This window comes from Vidua macroura, chromosome 10, assembly GCF_024509145.1.
Source record: "Vidua macroura isolate BioBank_ID:100142 chromosome 10, ASM2450914v1, whole genome shotgun sequence".
Classification (NCBI taxonomy): Eukaryota; Metazoa; Chordata; class Aves; order Passeriformes; family Viduidae; genus Vidua; species Vidua macroura.
The window spans coordinates 15,299,109-15,317,783 of NC_071580.1; the positions used below are offsets into that span (position 1 = coordinate 15,299,109).

At 38.3% G+C, this 18,675-nt stretch overlaps 1 protein-coding gene across 14 annotated transcripts in view; it reads left to right on the forward strand.

The window, feature by feature from the left end:
- Window positions 1-18,675, forward strand: part of TRIP12 (thyroid hormone receptor interactor 12) — an 80,083-nt gene that overhangs the window by 18,331 nt on the left and 43,077 nt on the right. For 11 of the 14 annotated variants that reach the window (XM_053986510.1, XM_053986507.1, XM_053986511.1 and 8 more), the window contains exons 2-3: window positions 9,079-9,225; window positions 17,624-17,749. In XM_053986510.1, the coding sequence (XP_053842485.1) occupies window positions 9,128-9,225; window positions 17,624-17,749 (224 nt within the window). In that variant the 5' untranslated portion in view covers window positions 9,079-9,127. Of the gene's footprint in view, window positions 1-435; window positions 569-9,078; window positions 9,226-17,623; window positions 17,750-18,675 lie in introns of all 14 variants that reach the window. The other 3 variants (XM_053986518.1, XM_053986519.1, XM_053986512.1) reach the window with 2 other exon arrangements.

Here is an 18,675-nt window from a genome sequence, read left to right on the forward strand (position 1 = left end):
CAGCACTTTCAATACATAATGTAAAACTACAGAGAAGCAAGAGAAAAAAACATGAAATGCTTTCTATTTTTCCTAGTTTCTCCTTTGGATGATGTGTATGTTGTTTTGGGAACCAAAGTGCAGTCCAAAGACTGACACAAATTGTAATATTTCAGTCCTTGATGGACATAGGAGATAGAAAGCAGTGATGTGGCAGAACTGAAGAGGGATGCCCTCAAGAGACCATTTTATTTGTTCCATGCAGCTTCCTTAATTTTTCTCCTCAGACTGCAGATTCTGTTTTTTCAGAGGGGGAAAAAAGGACTATAGGAGTGAAGGTGTTTACTGTCTTAATGTTAGGTAGCCCTCTTAACCACCTTGCAAGAGTTCAGTTAAGAATTAGACCTGATTTTGTGTTCTCTGTGCACAAATACAGTGATTTTTTTTTTTCTTCAGTAATGAAATGAAGCTCAGGATTCCTGTGTACCATGAGCTGGGAACACCAGTTGTACAGCCAGACCTAATATTCCTGAGCTTGCGCTTGTATCCTGTACAAGCTTTAGTGTTCTTGTTCCTTTAAACTATTCAGGTGAGTGAGAATGTTCTGCTGTCTAACTTCTGCAGGTGCTTAAAGTTTTTTTAGCTAATTTGTGGCCCTCCCCTTCATCCATAGGTTTCTCTTGGGTCTTCAGCTGACAAGTTGGTTGTGTTGTTGACTGCCAGTGGTACCTATACTTCTCGGTAATTTTGAGTAGTGCCCCATTTGCTATTTCAATTTGACTTTTCCACAGCCCAGAAGGACTTACTGATGTTCAGGCTGTGGCATAAAGGCCAATCCATTGTTTTATTTCTAAAGGAATGATGGTTGTCAGTTCTCTGTAATCTTAATGGAACAAGTTTTTACTTTTCTTACAGGTCCCTGAAGAAGTCTTTAGTTTTCTTTTCCTGTACCAGGTTCAGTGAAAGGTCTCTGCACTCATGACTTCAAATTCAATTGAGCTGCTTGAAGCAGGGGAGACTATTCAGCTTCTGCAACTCAATCATTGTCACAAAACTGTTTTTATCAACACTGAAATATGTGATACATGTATTTAGATCTTTTCTTAACCTTTTCTTAACTTCTCATATCTTCCAGTCCTTGCAGGAGGACAGTAGCCAGAAGTCAGTAGGTAAATGAGCTGCCTTGCTTGCTTGGAGTCATGGCATGGATGACCTTTTGGATCACATAGTGCTTGACAGCCTGGGCATTCCTCTAGCAAGTAGTGCTATGCATCTTTTCAGAGGTGTTTTCAGTGTTCTTACTGCCTGTGGGAACTTGTAAACTTCTGGTTGCAGATAATGAGTATTTAGCAGTAAGAGTCTTACTGTTAGCAGTAAGAGATCACAAATACAGACTTTTTTGCTCTTTTTCCTTCCCCTTTCGTACAGAGACTTTGTCTTCACAGTTGTCTATGTCATTAGACACATATTTATAAATGCAGTCTGGAAAACTATGTAGTGGTTACATCCTCTCAGGCTCTTAGCCACTCATTTTGCTGTTTTGTCAAGGTGGCCTTCAGCACTTGCCACTCCCTTGGCTAGAAGGGTAGGCAAGGGCTGACCTCTTGAAGGTCTGGGAAAGGGAAAGCTGACTTCCTAATGCAGCAAGACCTGAAGTTTGCCTTAATTTTCTGATGGCTGTTTGTTGTAAAGTCAGTGGAACAGGGAATAACTCCTGTTCCTTGACTGATTTTATTTTAGTTTTTTTCTTTATGTTGAAATCACTCCAGTGATTCCAGGGAAGCTGAATTTAAAAGAATTATTCCACTGTAAATGAATCTAGGAAGAATATTTTACTGAAGTTTTTCTCTTTTTTTGTTGGCAACTTGGAAAATTATTCTATGGCTAAGAGCTTACATATTGCCCTAAGTTATTCAGTAAAAATGGGCATATGAGCTGGTCCTAATCTATAATATCTTCAGAGACTGGACTCCTTTGAGGTTTGTAGCTTACATGCCCATTTTTCTTACTTCTTTGTGTTAGTCCAGGTTACTGGATTGTGGTTTTGAGGAACCAAAGGGGAGGGAGGGTTTTCTGAGCTCTGTGTGATGGCAGTGAGGAGCTGGGCTGTAGTTAACTCTTCTCTCAGAGCACTTGTACTTGGAAGGGATGGAGAGCGTGTCCTTGGGTATGTGTATGTCTTACACAGATCTGAAGTCTCAGGTTACTTGAAATGACATCTATGGTATGAATTTTTAAAGTTTCTGATATTCTATTAGTGTCTTCTTTGCATGCTTTTATGTATGGTGATTCTTTGATACCTCAATTTGTGATTTTTTTTGTTTCCTTTTCCCCTTTGTTCAGGGTAGCTCTTGTGATTCACGTCTTGCTCAGGACTCACGTTGTATTTTGTCAACGTGGTTAGCAATTGTCACCTCTCAGAATGAGAGCTGTCTAGTTGGTCAGATGGTTGGACCATACCATCTCAAGAGATTCATTCCAGCCAAGGCTTTTTTTAATAATTCTGACTTAACTCTTTTACTTAGTTGAACTCTGCATCAAAAAGGCATCTGGTTTGAAGAGGAGTTTGCCTCTGAATGCTGTTAAACTCTGCTTGTCTTCTCATCGATTCCTTATTAATGTCTTCCTAGAGAAGTGACAAAAGTGAGGCAGCTATATAAATCTGCAGAAATCCTGTGCCAGAGTTGTAGAAATCTATTTCCCTACAACTGTACATGCTTATTTCCAGAAGAAGCTTCCTTGATACCTGCTTGTCTGTCTTCTTAGCAGTGAGGTAATGTTACGTCAATTAGGCTGTAGAGTCTTGTTTATCCTGGAGATTTTTATGTATGTACTGAATTTGCTCTAGAGTCTTCGTATGCAGTTCAGTGTGTGTAGTTCTCTAGTTCTTCTCTAGCCCTGGAGAAGGAAAATACAAAAAGAATACAGTTCAGCCTAATATGTGATCCAGTATGATTTTGTGTGGTTTTTGTATCAAAGGAAGTTATTCTGATAAAATCACCATGAGTGAGTTCTACATCATTAAATGCAGTACAGCAGGGAAGCCTTAGTGCACTCTGGCATCGGAATCATGAAGACAGCTTATTCATGGGGAGAAGGTAGAATTGGGAACAGATAAGGAAATTGTTAGCTTGGTCTTCCTATGTTGAAAGTTTTGTTATTTTCTTAAGGTTCAGTGGTTTCATGCAGCTGAATAACCTGGGGTTTGCATGAATGCAGATGAAATGTATACACCTGACTGTGCCTGACAGTGCCTTGCAGCTCTTGGGAGAACGTATTTTCCCCTTGTTTGTGTACAGAAGTTTTCTGTCTGGAGGAAGGGAGGATGATGAGGGTTTAGGACATGTTGCAGAAAACTTTTCTAGGAAGTTTGCAGTTTGTTATTGTATCCACTCCTGAAAATTCTTCCATGAGCTACTTCTACAACCAGAAGGGATAAGAGGCTGCTGAACTGAAAATACAAACTTCAGCCTGTGTGGAGCTTTAGAATCTGTTTAAGGTGAGGACCTCAGTGGAAAAGGACCAATGATGAGTGGATAACTCTTGAATTTGGAGAGTATAGGAAGGGAGAATATTGTGTCAAAATCAGCTGCAGAAGACTGAGTTTAAAGCAACTGCCTGGACTAAAAAGTCATCTTAATTTAAGTCAGCTATTGAAGTAGAAGTAGTAATTGAGTACTTGCAAGTGCTTGCTTGTAAGGCAAGTAAAGAGGTGTGTGTCTGCGGGTAGATGAGGAGAATCTTGTGAACAGTGAGCAAAAATGAGGTGCAGCTGAGATCAGTTGAAAATGATGTAAATCTGAAACAATTCAGCAGTTACTAAACTATAGGCAGTAGTTTCTTCAGTTTAGTCACAATTGAAGTCTGAGCTCTTAAATGCTTATATTTAGAGTGTTGTTTCTATCTTAAGTGACAAGATTTATCAGAGAAACAGTTGATCATGTAAATGAATGAATCATTGAAGTAAAGGAATACAAATCTGAAGTTTAATATTTTCTGAAATGTACACTGAATTCTGGGTTCTGGCTGGCAAGATGTGCAACTTGCTGGAAGAAAATGTTCTGAACTTGCAAGGTATATAAACATCCTCCTGTCTTTTCCTTCTTCCCCCCCCCCCTTTTGCCTAATACTGACTTCAGGGCAGTAAGTCTGTACAATTTTGAGGAGCTGGATTGCTGCAGCAGCGTTAAGTAAGGCACCAGGTTTTTTTGGGCTAAACTATGAGAGAGGAAGGATGCTGACCAGTGTACTTAGTTCAGCTCCAGTCAGGTAACAAGTATTATAATGGAGCAATATAGGCAGAGGTGCTAGGCATATCCTGAAATATTCAGGGGAGTGCAAAAGTCTGAAAAAAAACTCTTGGATAACCTAGATTCTTGCAAGGAACTTCAAACCCAAGACCAAAAGAAAACCACCACCCAAAAACAACAGAACAAATCCAAACCGAACAAACACCCCAAACAAGTTTAGGAGCTCATGCAAGTAGATTAAGAAGGCACTTGTGGAAGAGCTCAGTTAATTTTTTTATAGGTATTGGTACTGATTTGCTGTGTTACCCTATAGTGGCCCTAGAGCGTGTTGGAGTTCTTCAGTTTATTTATTGTCTTTTTCTCTCAGTAGTCTATGTCAGGGTAGCTACATTAGCTCCTAGTATCCTTCAGGGAATGATTTGGGTGCTAAACAAAGGCTGATACAGGCTCATTGTGTAGTTCTGTTTTTGCAGTTTGCTTTAAAAACATGGAAGCATGTTAGTTGTCTCCTGTTGGCTTTTCCACAAGAAGAAAGGTAAAGGTTTCACTGCAAGGTAACAGGTGTTTTTTGTCTTGTGTTACTGTACAATCTCTCCAAGCTGTATGTTGACCATACATTAGCTATAGTGTTTGCAATGGGTATGTTAGGTCTACAGACTAATGTAGATTAATTCTAGTTGCTTTCCTGTACAATAACAAAGATGACTTTAAATAGTAATCAAATAGTGTTTGCTAAAACTCAAAAATACTATGCAGCATAATAAGCACTAGATAGCAGTGTTGTTACACGGCTTCAAAAGGTTGGTTGTGGGTTTATGTGAAATGCTGGCCTTTGGAATTCATCCTCATTCTAAAGAATCTGCTTATGATGAGAGCCTCTGCAGGCCCATGCTTTGGCATCATCATAACTAGGAATATGGAGTTATGAAACATTAACTAAAAAAGCTTGTGTGCTGATAACTTTATGCTAGAAGGGGACCTGAGCTTAAAAATTCCAAAATAGCATTGTCTGTTGTGGGAGCATGGAGGTCTGATGAAGGGTTGTAGCATTTTGTTATTGTGGGTGTGAGGAAGAATCAGTGTAGTTGAGGAAACTGTCTTAAAATCTGGCAGGACTGCACTGATGCATTCGGCTGGTCTCTACCAAGTTGCACGTGTTTTTTTTTTTAATATAGGTGTCTGACATTGGGAAAGAAGCAGCTAAGTGCTTGGAGTGAGCTCATAGATAGATGGACAAGTATGAATGAGAACAGCTGAGATTTAGGAACCTCTGGGCTCTTGTTTTAGCACGTGAAAGGCACAGTTGTGAAAATGTCTTCTTCATGGCTGGACTAACTGGGCACATGGTATTGTGTGGCTTGCAGTGAGACTTAAGTTAGCATTTCAATGTTAAAGATCACAGCTGAATCACGAAGCTGCATTATATTTAAAAGCAAACTGGGAGTCATACGGCAACAAGTACACAGTAAGAAATGCAGTTGAGAGGTATCAATATAGAAGATAACTCTGGACATCATCTTGACAGATGCCTTACAAGATAAAACGGTTGTCATTTCATTCTTCTACACAGCTGAAAATACCGTATGTATGACAACACATTGTGCTACATAACATCTAAGCACAGACTACTTAAAATGTCTGGCTAAACCCTGTGTCATGGTTTAATCCTAGCCAGCAACCAAGCACTGGGCAGCTGCTTGCTCACTCCCCTACCAGTGGGATGGGAAAGGGAACTGGAAGGGTTAAAACTGGAAAACTTGTGGGTTGAAGTAAAGACAGTCTAATTGGAAAAGCAAAAGCCATGAATACAAGCAAAGCAAGACAAAGAATTGACTGCTTCCCATTGTTAGGCAGGTGTTCAGCTTTCTCCAGGAGGGACACACCCACACCATTACTTTAAATGTCCTCCCCTTCCTCCTCCTATCAATATCCCAGTTGGTATACTGAGCATGAAGTCATGTAGTCTGGAATATCTCTTTGGTCAGTTTGGGTCACCTCGCTGGGTCTTGTCCCAGCCTCCCATGCACCTCAAGCCTCCTCACCAGTATGACTGACAGTACAAAAAGCAGAAAAAGCCTTGGTTCTGTCTAAGCACTTTTCACCAATAACAAAAACATGTGTATTATCAACACTGTGCTCTTGTTATCAATGCTGCGTTCAGCAGAAATCCAAAACGCAGCCATGTACCAGCCGCTTCAGAGTAAATTCAGCTTTGTCAGAGACAAAACCAGCACACTCAGGCAGATCAGTGTTAAACTAAAGTTTCTCTAGGAAGGGCCAGGATTGCCTGTGTGATGTTTTCTTCAGCTGACTCTTGTGGTGGTGTGTGGAGAAGCCCGTGTTCTGGCCCTAGGTGGGAAAGTGCGTGGCTAACGTAGCAGAGGTCTAGATGAGCACTGCTTCTTGCAGAGTGAAACCTGCTGGAATGCACATTTTAATCAGTACAAGGTGAGACAATAGTTCTGTGGCAACCATCTTTGTAGTATGACTGGAAGTTGGACATTAGTACTGTTTCAGTGCCAGCTGAACTTCGTGCAGAAGGGGACACTACTCCCTCCTTTTAGAAAATGCAAAAAATGTGCCTCATTTTTGATAGCAGAGTTGTTTTTTTTTTTTTAATTTGTTGTTTGAATACAAGGAAATAAAAAGAGAATGCACAGAAACATTTGGCAGTGCCTGTGACTGATTTCAGCTGCACTCCCTAGGTGCTGAGCCCTTGCTCAGCTTTCAGCCTGGTTAATGCTAATGTTTCTTGCATTGGTGTTCTGAAGAGAATGCTACAACTCATGATCTCCTCGACTGGTCTGGCTACACCAGCAAGCTGGCATGATTTCCAGGAGTTGCAAGCTTTTTCTGTTTTGTTGTAAATCTTTTTGTGCTCTAAAGTATAAGAAGTTGTAGATTGATGGTGTTACATGTTATTGAAAAGCTTTAAAACTTTCTGTTAGTGGGAATATTGGCTTTGATTAAGGAGTTTGAATAAGAGGAAACAATTGTGAAGAGGGAATGGTTGCCTTTTGAGTAGCAATGTTTATAGCTTTCTCAACTTAGTCATCAGGACTTCTATCTAAGAGGTTCATCAAACAACTGTATTTTGTGGGATTGTGTATTTTATGGTTTACTTGCATTCTTTCAAATTCCTAAGCATAAGGTAAAAATAAACCCCAACCAAAATAAATGAAGGTAAAAGTGATTCATTAATTAATTCTACTTTATGTTTGCTGTTTGCTGCTATGTTGGACTTCTTAGTAGAAAGAACATGAAAAACTTTAAAAAGATGCTTTTGGCTCCTGTGATGTGGGGATTAGGATGGAGAGCAGCTCTTCTGCCTAACTTGTATTATTCAATTCCTGGAAATATTTTTAAAGTATTTCTGGCATGCTAAGTGTGACATTTCAATATTAGGTTGTATTATTGCAGTGTAACAAGACCAAATCTGAGCTAGCAGAATCCTGATCAATAATTTCCTGTGCTGCACAGGTGTATGGATGATATGTGTGTTCCTTGTAGCATCATAATGGCTTGCATAATGTGAGTTTATAGGCTGGGTTTCTTATGGCCTACAGTAAAACTGCATCATTTAGGATTCTTTCTTTGTCCCCCCCTTCCCTTCCTATCACTTTTGTTCACTTCTATGAGCCCTTTTCAGAAGAATAGACAATCACCTGTTCACTGTTTTTACTGACAATGCTGGATCTTGAAAATTATTTCATTGGAGACATTTGAATCTGAAGCTACAGTGTTTTAAGTTTTTTCATGACAGACTCCTTACTTACTGTGCTCTGGATACCAAATCGGTATACCAAATCAGTATATAAACTACTGAGTTCTTAAACTTGGGTTACTTTCCTTCTCACAGCTTCTTTTTTTCACCTGCAAGTACCTTTTTTTTACCAGATTCCACAAAATTAGAAACAGTGAAACTGGATTTGCTAGTTGTGGTCCTGTTGCTATGCTCTACATGGAAATACCAATTTAGCACAGGATACAGAAGTCACCTCTCTTCACTGAGGAATTAACCGAGGCTTATTTTTGAAATATGTCTCTTTCAGAGGACTGTGGCTGGGGGTTATGGTAGTCTTTAATAAATAACTACCAAACTAATATATGTAGACCTCTCGCAGTCACAAAGCAATACCAGAAGTAGTAATACAAAGCCATCATAGATAATTTTTAAAAAACAATTGTATGCACTCATTAATCCTTTTGTCTCAAATACCTTTTCCCTTTAATTTAGCTCTCATGAACAGAACTTCCTGATTATAAAGCTAGATTTTTTTTCTTGAATGACTGTATATCTTGCTTTATGCAAATGAAAGTTGCATAAATCAGACTAGAGAAAGAAGCTGTTTGGAAAACACTGTAGTTATGTTGTGAATACTGCTTCTTATTCCTGAAATGGGCTTTGTAATCTCCTACAGTGAAAGTTAAAATACTTGAGTGCTGTTGCTGTCTATCAAGCACTGAGTTTTTCCTTTATGTTGGTAAACACAGATTCTCCTAAATTGCATTTGTCCTGTCTCCTTATAATTAGAGAAGCCTGCTAGAAAGGAAGTGTGTCATCACAAAATCATAGAGGTGTTTGTAGTTTGGGTTGGAAGGGATCTGTAAAAGCCATTTAGTTCAGTAGATCATCTGTATGCTATATATACCAAAACCTGGTTGCTCTGTATTAAGGTTCTAAATGTCTTGAGAAGAACCTTGTCCATGTGTCTTTGAACTAAAAATTGTTTGAAAGCTTTTGTCTTCAGTTTTTGCTTAAACAGTAAAAGTTTACATTTGTCTCTGGAGGTGTGGCGGTGAGTCTTCATGCCATGTATCTTATGGCTCTTCCTCCTTTGTCTTTCAGTGAATGATAGTGTCTAGAAAGGGTATGTCCCTTCAGGAGAGAGGTGCCAATGTCCAACCGGCCTAATAACAATCCAGGGGGGTCACTGCGACGTTCACAGAGGAACACTGCCGGGGCCCAGCCACAAGACGACGCAGTAGGAGGAAGGTATGACTGCCATCTCTGAGTGTTCAAATGTATAACACTGAAATGCATGTGATTTAGAGAATAATGTTTTCCACCTTGCAATCCAAGCACTGAAACTTCCATAAAATCTTTTTGCCTCTGAAATATTACATGTACTGTTACTGCATGGGATAAGCCCATGGATAACTCACCATCATACATGTTCAGCTAGAATAGCAGTAGTAGAGCTAGCTATAGGGGGGGGGAAAGCTGTTTTGCATAAATCACAGGTAGTAACAAATTCTTTCCCTGTCTTCCCTGATATTAAAAATACCGGAGGGGGATGACAGGGAGAGTCTGTTACTGGGAATCTGGGAAAATATTCCTCTGACAAGACTAACTGGTACTCTGTTACCTTTGCACTGCATATAAATCCTGTGCAGAAGTTGAATAATTCAAGAAAAAAAAGTTTTGCCATCATTTAATGTGCCTGATACAGTGAGCAAGTGGACCAGATTGTATATTGTATTTGCTCTGTAAGTGGTTGCCTCTGCAGTGCAGAACAAAGAAGATCCTTAAAACTGTTTCATGGATGACTGTACTGTTACTGCTGTGAGTGAATCCTGTATGGATATGTGTTTTTAACTTTGTTAAAAGATCAGTCTGATGAAGAAAGGTTATAGTGTGATGGGAGGCAGATCTGTCTATTTTACTCCCTCAGATATATTACTGGTGCAGTTGTTGAATATGTGTACCTTGGGCTTGATTTTCTTTTTTTTTTGGGATGAGTGTTAAAATATTACAGGTCAGGGGCACAAAAGCTTTTTACTGTGAAGGAACTGGGCTATAAAGTTTAATGAAGATGACGTATATTTCTTACTAGTATCAAGTCTAACTGAGAACAAGTTGAACAACTGTTGAATGGGTGAAGAAGAAGAATGGCCAACTTCTAAGGAACTTTGGGAAGAATTCAATCTGAAAAATGTGCCTTCACTTTCTCTAAACTAGTCTACTGTACAAGTGGAAAAGCAGATGATAATCACAAGGCTTCTCCCCTCAAATAATGTGGCATAAGGAAAGGGAAGTTGCTACCTTATGTAGCTGATTATTTTGTAAGCTAGAATTGGTTTCAGAGAATAGCTCTTTTAACAGAGGCATAGTAAGCCCTTCATTTCCTTCTGCCCATTCTGTGTTGTCTCTGCATCTCAGTGGATGTTATTGCCCTACTAACTCTTTCCTTTTACATGGAACTTCACTTGGAGTGAATAAAGCTCTCCCTAGAATAATGGATTGGAGGCAAGTTATTTGGAGATGAGATGGGGGATTCTTCTTCAGATATCTACTGGTAGTTCAGATTTTACAGTAGAATGCCAGGGGGAAGCTCCACAGTGAGTGAGTCAGACAAACTGAAGCATTTTAAGGGTAGCACTGTTTTCTTTTAAGGAAGTCACTCATCCATCGTTTTGGTGTACTGTGATCTGTTATGCTGTCATACATACATTGATTGAAGATTCACTTGTCTGAAATGACTGGACCTCTTCCACCCCTCACCAAACCTGTGCCAGACTTCCATGAGCAAGAGTGTATTGCACTTTTAAACTGTGTTAGACCTTTATCAGAATGAGAGGTCCCAGCTAAAGTAAGCAGGATGGGAGAAGCTTACAGTCCTCTTTGAATCTGGGTCTCTTTAGAACAGGACCTCCCCTGCCTTTGCATTTCTGAGCAAGCATTTTGAGCTGGCAAAGCCTATAAAAAGGCCTGGTTAAAACATGGTGGTTAGTATAAAATTTAAAATGAGTTTGTCATCTTTTACTGTCACCAGCATCTCATTTTTAATAAGGTGCTGGGCAGAAATGGCTATTGTACAAGGACCAATGTAAGACAGATCTGTCAGGTCCTTAAAAAATTTGTTGATGACAGGCTCTCAGATAAGTTTTTAGCTGGTGCCTGCCTTTAGACACAAACCTCCCAGGACTCACCCTTCCATGTATCTAGCATGCAGTGGTATAGTGTGTTTCAGTTCTGCTGCTGAGCAGTACACAGGAGGGTCTAGAGTCCACAACTTGATGTGTCTTGTGATGCCTTGCTGTACTTCAGTGATACACTGCTTTTGCTGCTATATTAAAAGAGCCAGCAAAAGCCCAAACAAACACTGAGCAAAAAACAATACACCTTTTCTTACATTATGGGGTTTTTTGGGATGCCTGAGACAATTTATTTTCAGTCTTCTTGAATTTGTCATTAGCAAAATGAAACTCTTCAGTTTCAGCTGTAAAACCGGTTAAAATAGAATAAACAAACTGTGGAAAGACTAGTTTGAGTAATATGCTTACACTGTGCAAATAACTGAACTTAAGATTTATCTGTGTTAGTATTTTAGTTGGAGCTGAGAATGGTCTTTTGAAGCCAGTCAGGCATCCTTACCTGCTGTGTTTTGGCTAATGTGGAATGGTCTTGGAGCACTTGAACTGGAATCTTTTTGGATGAAACTGAGCTGAAAGTAGTGTTGTAGGAGAGCAGTTTGTGTATGTTGGTCACTTGTGGTTATAATATGGTATGCTCTGAAGTAGAAATCATTGAAATGCAGAGATGGTGGACACTGATCCTTAATGGCAACTGTCTCCCTTTATAGAATTTCTTCTGTTGATCCATACTACTTATTGATGTTGTTGTGCAGACAGTGTGAGATTTTATTCAGCCACTTTATTAGATCCACCTATTTCTTACCCTCCCCCAATAAACAACAAACCAATATGCAAAGATTGAAAACTCCCAACTCCCCCCTTCCCTATTAAAAACATGGAATCAGACAGTAATGTGACTGTAGAGGATTATTGCTTCATGCCTAAAATTAGCCACAAAGTTTGTAAGCAGACTAAAGGGCCACACCTTCTGAAGTGTTGGAGGTTACTTCGCTTTGGTCATAGATATGCAATCATAACCCTTCGAGCAAGGACAGGTTTCGATACTGTCTGAACTTGTGTACTTGATTGCATTTCTGCTTTGTATAAATAGCTTTCTCAATGCTGGAAATGCAACAGCTTTTTTCTTAAAGCTTTTTTGTGGCTGAGGAGTGTGCATTTCCAAAATACAGATTAAGTGACAAAAGCTTGGAGAGTTTATGCAGTTTGTCACTTATAATTTCAGACTTGGGTGTGAAGGCTAATAATCCAAGGTAAGTGTGTGGTATGGCCAGATGGCCTTGTAATAGCATTAGAGTTGCCTTGATCTCTTTTATGCTCTAGCTGGAGTGAATGCAAGAGACTTTAGTTGATTTAGGTGTTAAAAAAGAGAGAGTCAGGAGAATTATAGTGCTGCCAAGCTGAAGTGCTAATGTATGTCTTTCTGTAATCTTTGACACTTCTACAGCTTAAAACTCTTTTGTTAAAACTCTGCCAGTTTAACTTGCTGAGCTGCTACTGTTCACTTGTATGAAGACCTTGGAAATTCCAAACTTCTCTCTGGTCTGTTCTAAATGCAGAATCTCTCTCCTATTACATTGAGTATTGAAAGACTGGCTTAATCTGGAAGAAACAATGCAAACCCATTTTTCTCTAGACTGGGCTTGTTTGATGTCCCCATAACGTCAATACTTGAGTCACAATGAACAGGGGATGCCTGTAATGGTTTTCTGCTGGAGTTTTACCAGCAATTCATGTTCAGTATAGTAACTTGATAGGAGCTTTTAGAGTTTGATTTTGAGGTGCATTGTTTAAAGGTACAAGCAATAATACTAGGCTCATGGAAGGGTAGAAATACAGATGCTGTTTATTTGCAATTTGTGCTGTAACAGTGATGTGTGCTTTTCTCTAAAAGAAGAAAGGGGTCTGTATTTGAAAAGGGGTATATGAGCTGGTGGTGTTGTCATTCCCTCCCCATGTATGCATGTAAGCAAATTGGCATTAGTGAAGTTGGACTAATGTGATTCTTCACTTTCTGTTGTCAGTAGTCATGTTGCAATAACTGTGGTTTGGATGAATTTTAGCTCTTGTGGGTATTATAGTTCTTACTGGTTTTACTACCACTTTGAAAAGTATTTAGTGTTTACCTCCAAATTTAGAATTACTGCTATGATTGCACCTTCAAAATGGTACAGCATGAACCCTGTCTGAACTGTCTCTTGGAGCACTCCTCAGTGAAGAGTGACTCTTTGCAGGTTTTTAAGGAAGCAGTAATGATGATAAAAGTTTCCCTTTGCAGCAGTAAACTGAAGCAGATGTGTTAATGAAGCTTTCTTTTCATATAGTAGGAGGGGAGGGGGTGGAAGGTACTTACTTGTCATTTTCTTAACTGTATATTGACATTGTTACCATGTGTGTTGAAGAATTGTGCCCTCCTGGCTTAGTTCCCAGTGATGCCATAGGATTTACTTTGAATGGGAGCAATTTGGAAGTGGTATTGTGAGGCACACAATAAGATCATTTCTGGACATGGAGCAGTTGATTGTTCCTTTCAGTTGTTAGCAATGTTTCACTGTATTGGCATAGAGTAATGGAAGTGGTCCCATGTACTGGAACTTTCTTTACCAGTGCTGCAAAAAAATTTATTAGTGGCATTAAATGATAGTGGTAGTTATCTTTTTGCATATTATTAGTCTTAAGTAATCTTTAGGAGTAGTAGTATTTAAGTAGCATATCACTTTGACATGTAGTTCTATATGAAAGTAGGATACTTCATAAGCAAAGTTTAATGTTTTGGAATAAAACACATATGTGTTCTTGTGTATTTGGAATTGAAGGCTTAATGATCAATGAGATCCTTGTTGGCTGTGTGTAGGACTTTGATATAAGTAGAAAGAGTGCTTTTGTCAGTTACATTGTTTTTGTTCTAAACAGGATTTGGTTTTGGACCAGTCTTTGTGATATGTTAACTGGTAAGAACTTATGAGACCTGTAAACTAAGTATGATGTTTGAGTTGGTGGGGATGATATTTGGAGTATTTCTGAGGAGAGAAAGTAGATGTTTTTCCAGTTTTTTTCATCTGTGCTATTGCCTTTTTCTTAATCTCATTTTTGACATAAATAAAAGAATAGTTTTTGCAGACTTTGTTTGGAAGCAAAAAAAGTTTCAGCTTTTCAGCTGAAAACTTTTCAGCTGCTGAGGGACATGACTTAGATTAAACACTTTGTTTATTCACTAACTTCAAAAGGTTTTTTTAAATATGCACAGAGTAACTCTCTGAGAACAGGTTCTAATTGGTTCTTCATTATGGCTTTGCTCAGAGCTGGCATTTTCCACCATATTGTTTATATAACACAGCAAGCTATATGGTGGTTAGCTTGTCAACTTCTGTATATTTGTGTTACTCTAGACTTGAGCGTCTGCCTGTGATCTAAAATCTGCATCAGCAGACAGCTTTGCCCAGTTGAATGAAGCATTGGAGTTGTTTATGAAACTGGGGAGGGAAAGAAAACAAAAAAAACCCTACAAAACACAGCTTGAAGGTGCAGCAGGAGCTCAGTCTTTCTGGAGGTGTCCCTGAGAGTGGAAATGGATGAATGAAAGCTCATAAATACTTAGCTCAAGATACTTTGTCATTAATGAGGAACTTAGTCTCTCAAAACACTTCTTGCTGGAATGACGGTTCTTAATGAATGATACATTGATGGAAGAACTTGTAAGTTACAAGTGAAAAGCCTTGGATTATAGACAAAAGTACATGTAGCATACAGCCTTTAAAATCAGCCTTCCAGCTGTGCATATATCTTTTATAGCTCTTGAATGCTCTGCAAGCATTGCTTATCCTGAGCTTTACAGACTATTCTAACTACCCTTGTATATGAGTTAACATTTTTAAGGAGACCTTAAGTAAGCTGTCACAACTTAAATATAAATTAGGACAATGCTACTTGTTGATGTATGGTTAAAGTTTTTACCTTAATCCTGTAATCAAATTCTCAGTGTTTCTATAAACCTGAGAGGAGAGTTCATGTCATGGTCCTGGTGACTGACATGCTACTGCATGCACAGTTGCTATTGTATTGTGGGCTTTCTCTTTGTAATTCATGCAAGGTGAATGATTAAACTCACGGTGAGAAGTGAGAGCACAGTAGGTGTTTTAAAATAAAATAAAAAAAATCTCAGTTGTGACTCCCCATTTGTGACATAATCTTTCTGCTAAGAAGGCTGTTTATACGGATAGCTTGATGGATAAAGAAAGCAAAGCAAATGCTAATACTCTGCATGTATTCATGATCCCTAGGGTATGGCTGTAGCTTTAATGGTCCACACAAATTGGACATTGGTAGGAAAGTGTATATTTGTAAAACTTGTAAGAATCAGAAGGGTTTAAATGTGATAGAGGAGGAACCAGAAACAAGTGGAAACTCTTCAGTTCATGTTTTGCATCTATTGTTTTAGCAGTATTTTAGTTGAAAAGCTCTTCAGTTATTGTGTTTTGTGAAATCTAAAGCAAAGCAAAAATCTTTACAGGAAAGTAATCTCATAAAATGTACTTCAGAATAAATGAACCCTGATCAGTTTAGCTTACATAAAACTCGAGATTCCTGCCAAGTGCAAATTATGTAATAATGTCTGTTACTCCCATAATAAAAACATTTCATGGGGAAAATTAAATGTCACGCCTTAATCTTTTGTTGGGAAAAGGAAAATCCAAATACTCAAGATTAGGTGAAACATTCCCAAGTTTACCTTGATGGAGTTTGCTATTGTAACCTCAAGATCTAACAGTTTTATTTCACTTGCTTTTGATAGTAAACAGTAGTTCTTATAGTATGATAAATAAAAATTAATTACTGGAGTCTGGAGAAGATGCTGTTAATTTAATCTTTTCAGACTATCACGCTCTTAGGGCACAGAAAATGTTGAATATGTGCTGTGTGCATTCATCTGAGTGACTGCCTGAATGAGGATAAGTCAGAAGAAGCAGAAGGAAGAAAATTATCAAGAAAAAACAGTCATATTATTGAAGTTTTACTGTTTTGACTCTAAGTGAATTAGCATTTGGTTATCATCTAGATGGTTAAACTTGATACTTGTGTTCTACTGAGATTCAAGTTTGTGTTGAAATCTTGAAGAGGATGGGGAAGCTCTCTGGTCAGTAATATAGTTAGCTCTGCCTTTACTACTAGACTTCTGGCATTTCATTTGAAAAAAGTTCATTTTAAAGCTTGTGGACCTCTTACCACTTCCACTTAGTCTATTGGGCTAAACTTTGTGCTGTTTGGGGTCATGGGTTGGAGCAGGATACTTATATTGGAAGTATACATTCTTCCCCATCCTTCGTGGATGTTTGCAGAGCTCAACTCAAAAGCTGTCTAGGCCTGGGTTAATAGCATATGACCATGTAATCAGCAGTTCTTTAACTTTGAAACATTGCTTCTTTCAGCATTAATACTAGACTAGTTTGAGATTTTTCAAAGGTTAGTGGTTCTTGGGACTTCTGTATAGGTAGGATATGTGCAGTATGGTTTTCCTGGTGCCAGCTGAGTCAAAAACTGCATTTTATCCAGGGAAGTGCAAGTGAGATGTCTCTTGCCTTAGAAATTATTTATACTGTCCTGTTTTAAATGTTGATGAACATTCTCTTTTGAGTCTTGCAGATAGTAATTCTGAGTGGGTTTCAAAGTAAATGTGGAATATATGAAGATGTAACTTAAGTCTTAAATTTTATCCATTGGGTATAGTATTATCTTTGTCCTTCAGTCGAACTCATACAGTAAACCATTTTTTCATGCAGCTGAAAGCTGCTTAGAAGACCTGTTAGAGCTTATCTATGTGAAACTCGTTCCGGTCTCTGACATCACAAGTTTCCTGTCTCATTTGACTGCCTTCATTGGTGGTGTGCATTTCTTCATTCCTCTTACTTCAGATGTTACCAAACAGCTCTCAATCCTTTGAACTGGTAGATCTTGCAGACAGAAAATAACTGGTATGGTTGAGCTTTCCTACCAAGTGGAACTGGCTGCATTCCTATTCTGAGCACTTGATTTTGTTTTTTGGTTTTTTTTTTCCCCTAACTGAAGAGTAAAGATGTAAATAATCATAACGGTGTAAAGACTTAATGCCTGGAATCTGGATGTAGATGTGTATTTATCTATTTTTGAGACGAGATATTTGACAGATGCTCTACTCTTGTGCTTTACTCTGCTAGGTTAATGATTAAGTGAATAATTCAGTAATCTTGCACACTAGAAAGATCTGAACTTATCTGCAAAACTCAGATGTAAGAAGATGTTTTATTCATTTAAAATGACTAAATAATTGTGTTCTTTGCAAAACAGTTACACTGCTAGTGATTTGTAACTGCATTGAGTGGTTCTTTTGAAATGCTGGTTTAATATTAGGAGCTGAAATGGAAAAATTGGTAGCTGTAAATTAATATGTGTAAATGCTCCAAAAATAAACAATATTCCACCTACAGGTCTGTATCTGTATCTTGGAATCCTGATAGCTTTCTGTTTTGACTTTCTGCTGACAGGTCACATTTAGGGCAGGCAAAGCATAAGGCACATAGCCCTCCTGAGAGTAGAAAATCTATTTCAAAGACACCCAAAGTGCAGTCTAATACTACTTCTGAGCAGTCCAAGGGACACTTTTCTAAAAGGTAACTGTGCTTCATATTCATATGTTAACCAGTGTTATCTGCACTTGAACAACTTGTATAATTATTGAGTTACACAGAGTTCTAATAAAGTGTATGACTAATGGATATTTAACTAATCTAGGTATTGCATTCACTGGATGTATTTCAGTGTTTCCAATTCTGTTTGTTTTTTTCTTTTTCTAATTCACCAACTAAGAGCATTCCATCAGTGATGGGGAGGAAATGATTTCTGCATAACTAGTCCTGGAATACTTGCAAGGTCTTTCTCCCCTTCTTCTGCTTCATGCTGGGGGAAGATTGCCCAAGGAGTTTAGAGCAGTGTCCAATATGAATTGAAATGTGCAGTAATCTAAAGTAGGCTTGTGTTCAGGGTAATCTTGGTATTGCTTGTCTGCTCTTTGTATGCTTCTGCTGTATACACACTGGAACAGTTTTCTATTACATAGAAGAGTTTTGGCAGTTTTGTATGTGATTCACTACATCAATTTAAAGATTGATGAGAAACTATCCTTTAAGAGCCTTTCTTGAACTAGAATCCAGTTATGACTAGTTATGCATTACTGAACACTCCTTACTCTCTTGTGGAACGTATATTCTCAAACATTCAGTTAATCGCTTCATGGCTTGATTTTTTTTTTTTTTTTTGGTTTGGTTTTAATCAGTTTGACATATATATAAAAAAGCAAAATATATTCAAGTTAAATTTCCTTTTTAAAAAAAGTGGTGTATTGTGCTTTTATTTTGCAATCTACTTAGATTTTATGCTAGCAAATATGTGCAATATGACTATTCGCATCCAAGCATGTGGGGGTTTTTGTTTGTTTGCTTCAGTGTAAACTGAACAGTGTTTCCTACATGCAGTATCCTTTATTATTAAACTGTGATGACATTTATCATGCAAAATTCTTACAAACTGTGAGGCTTCT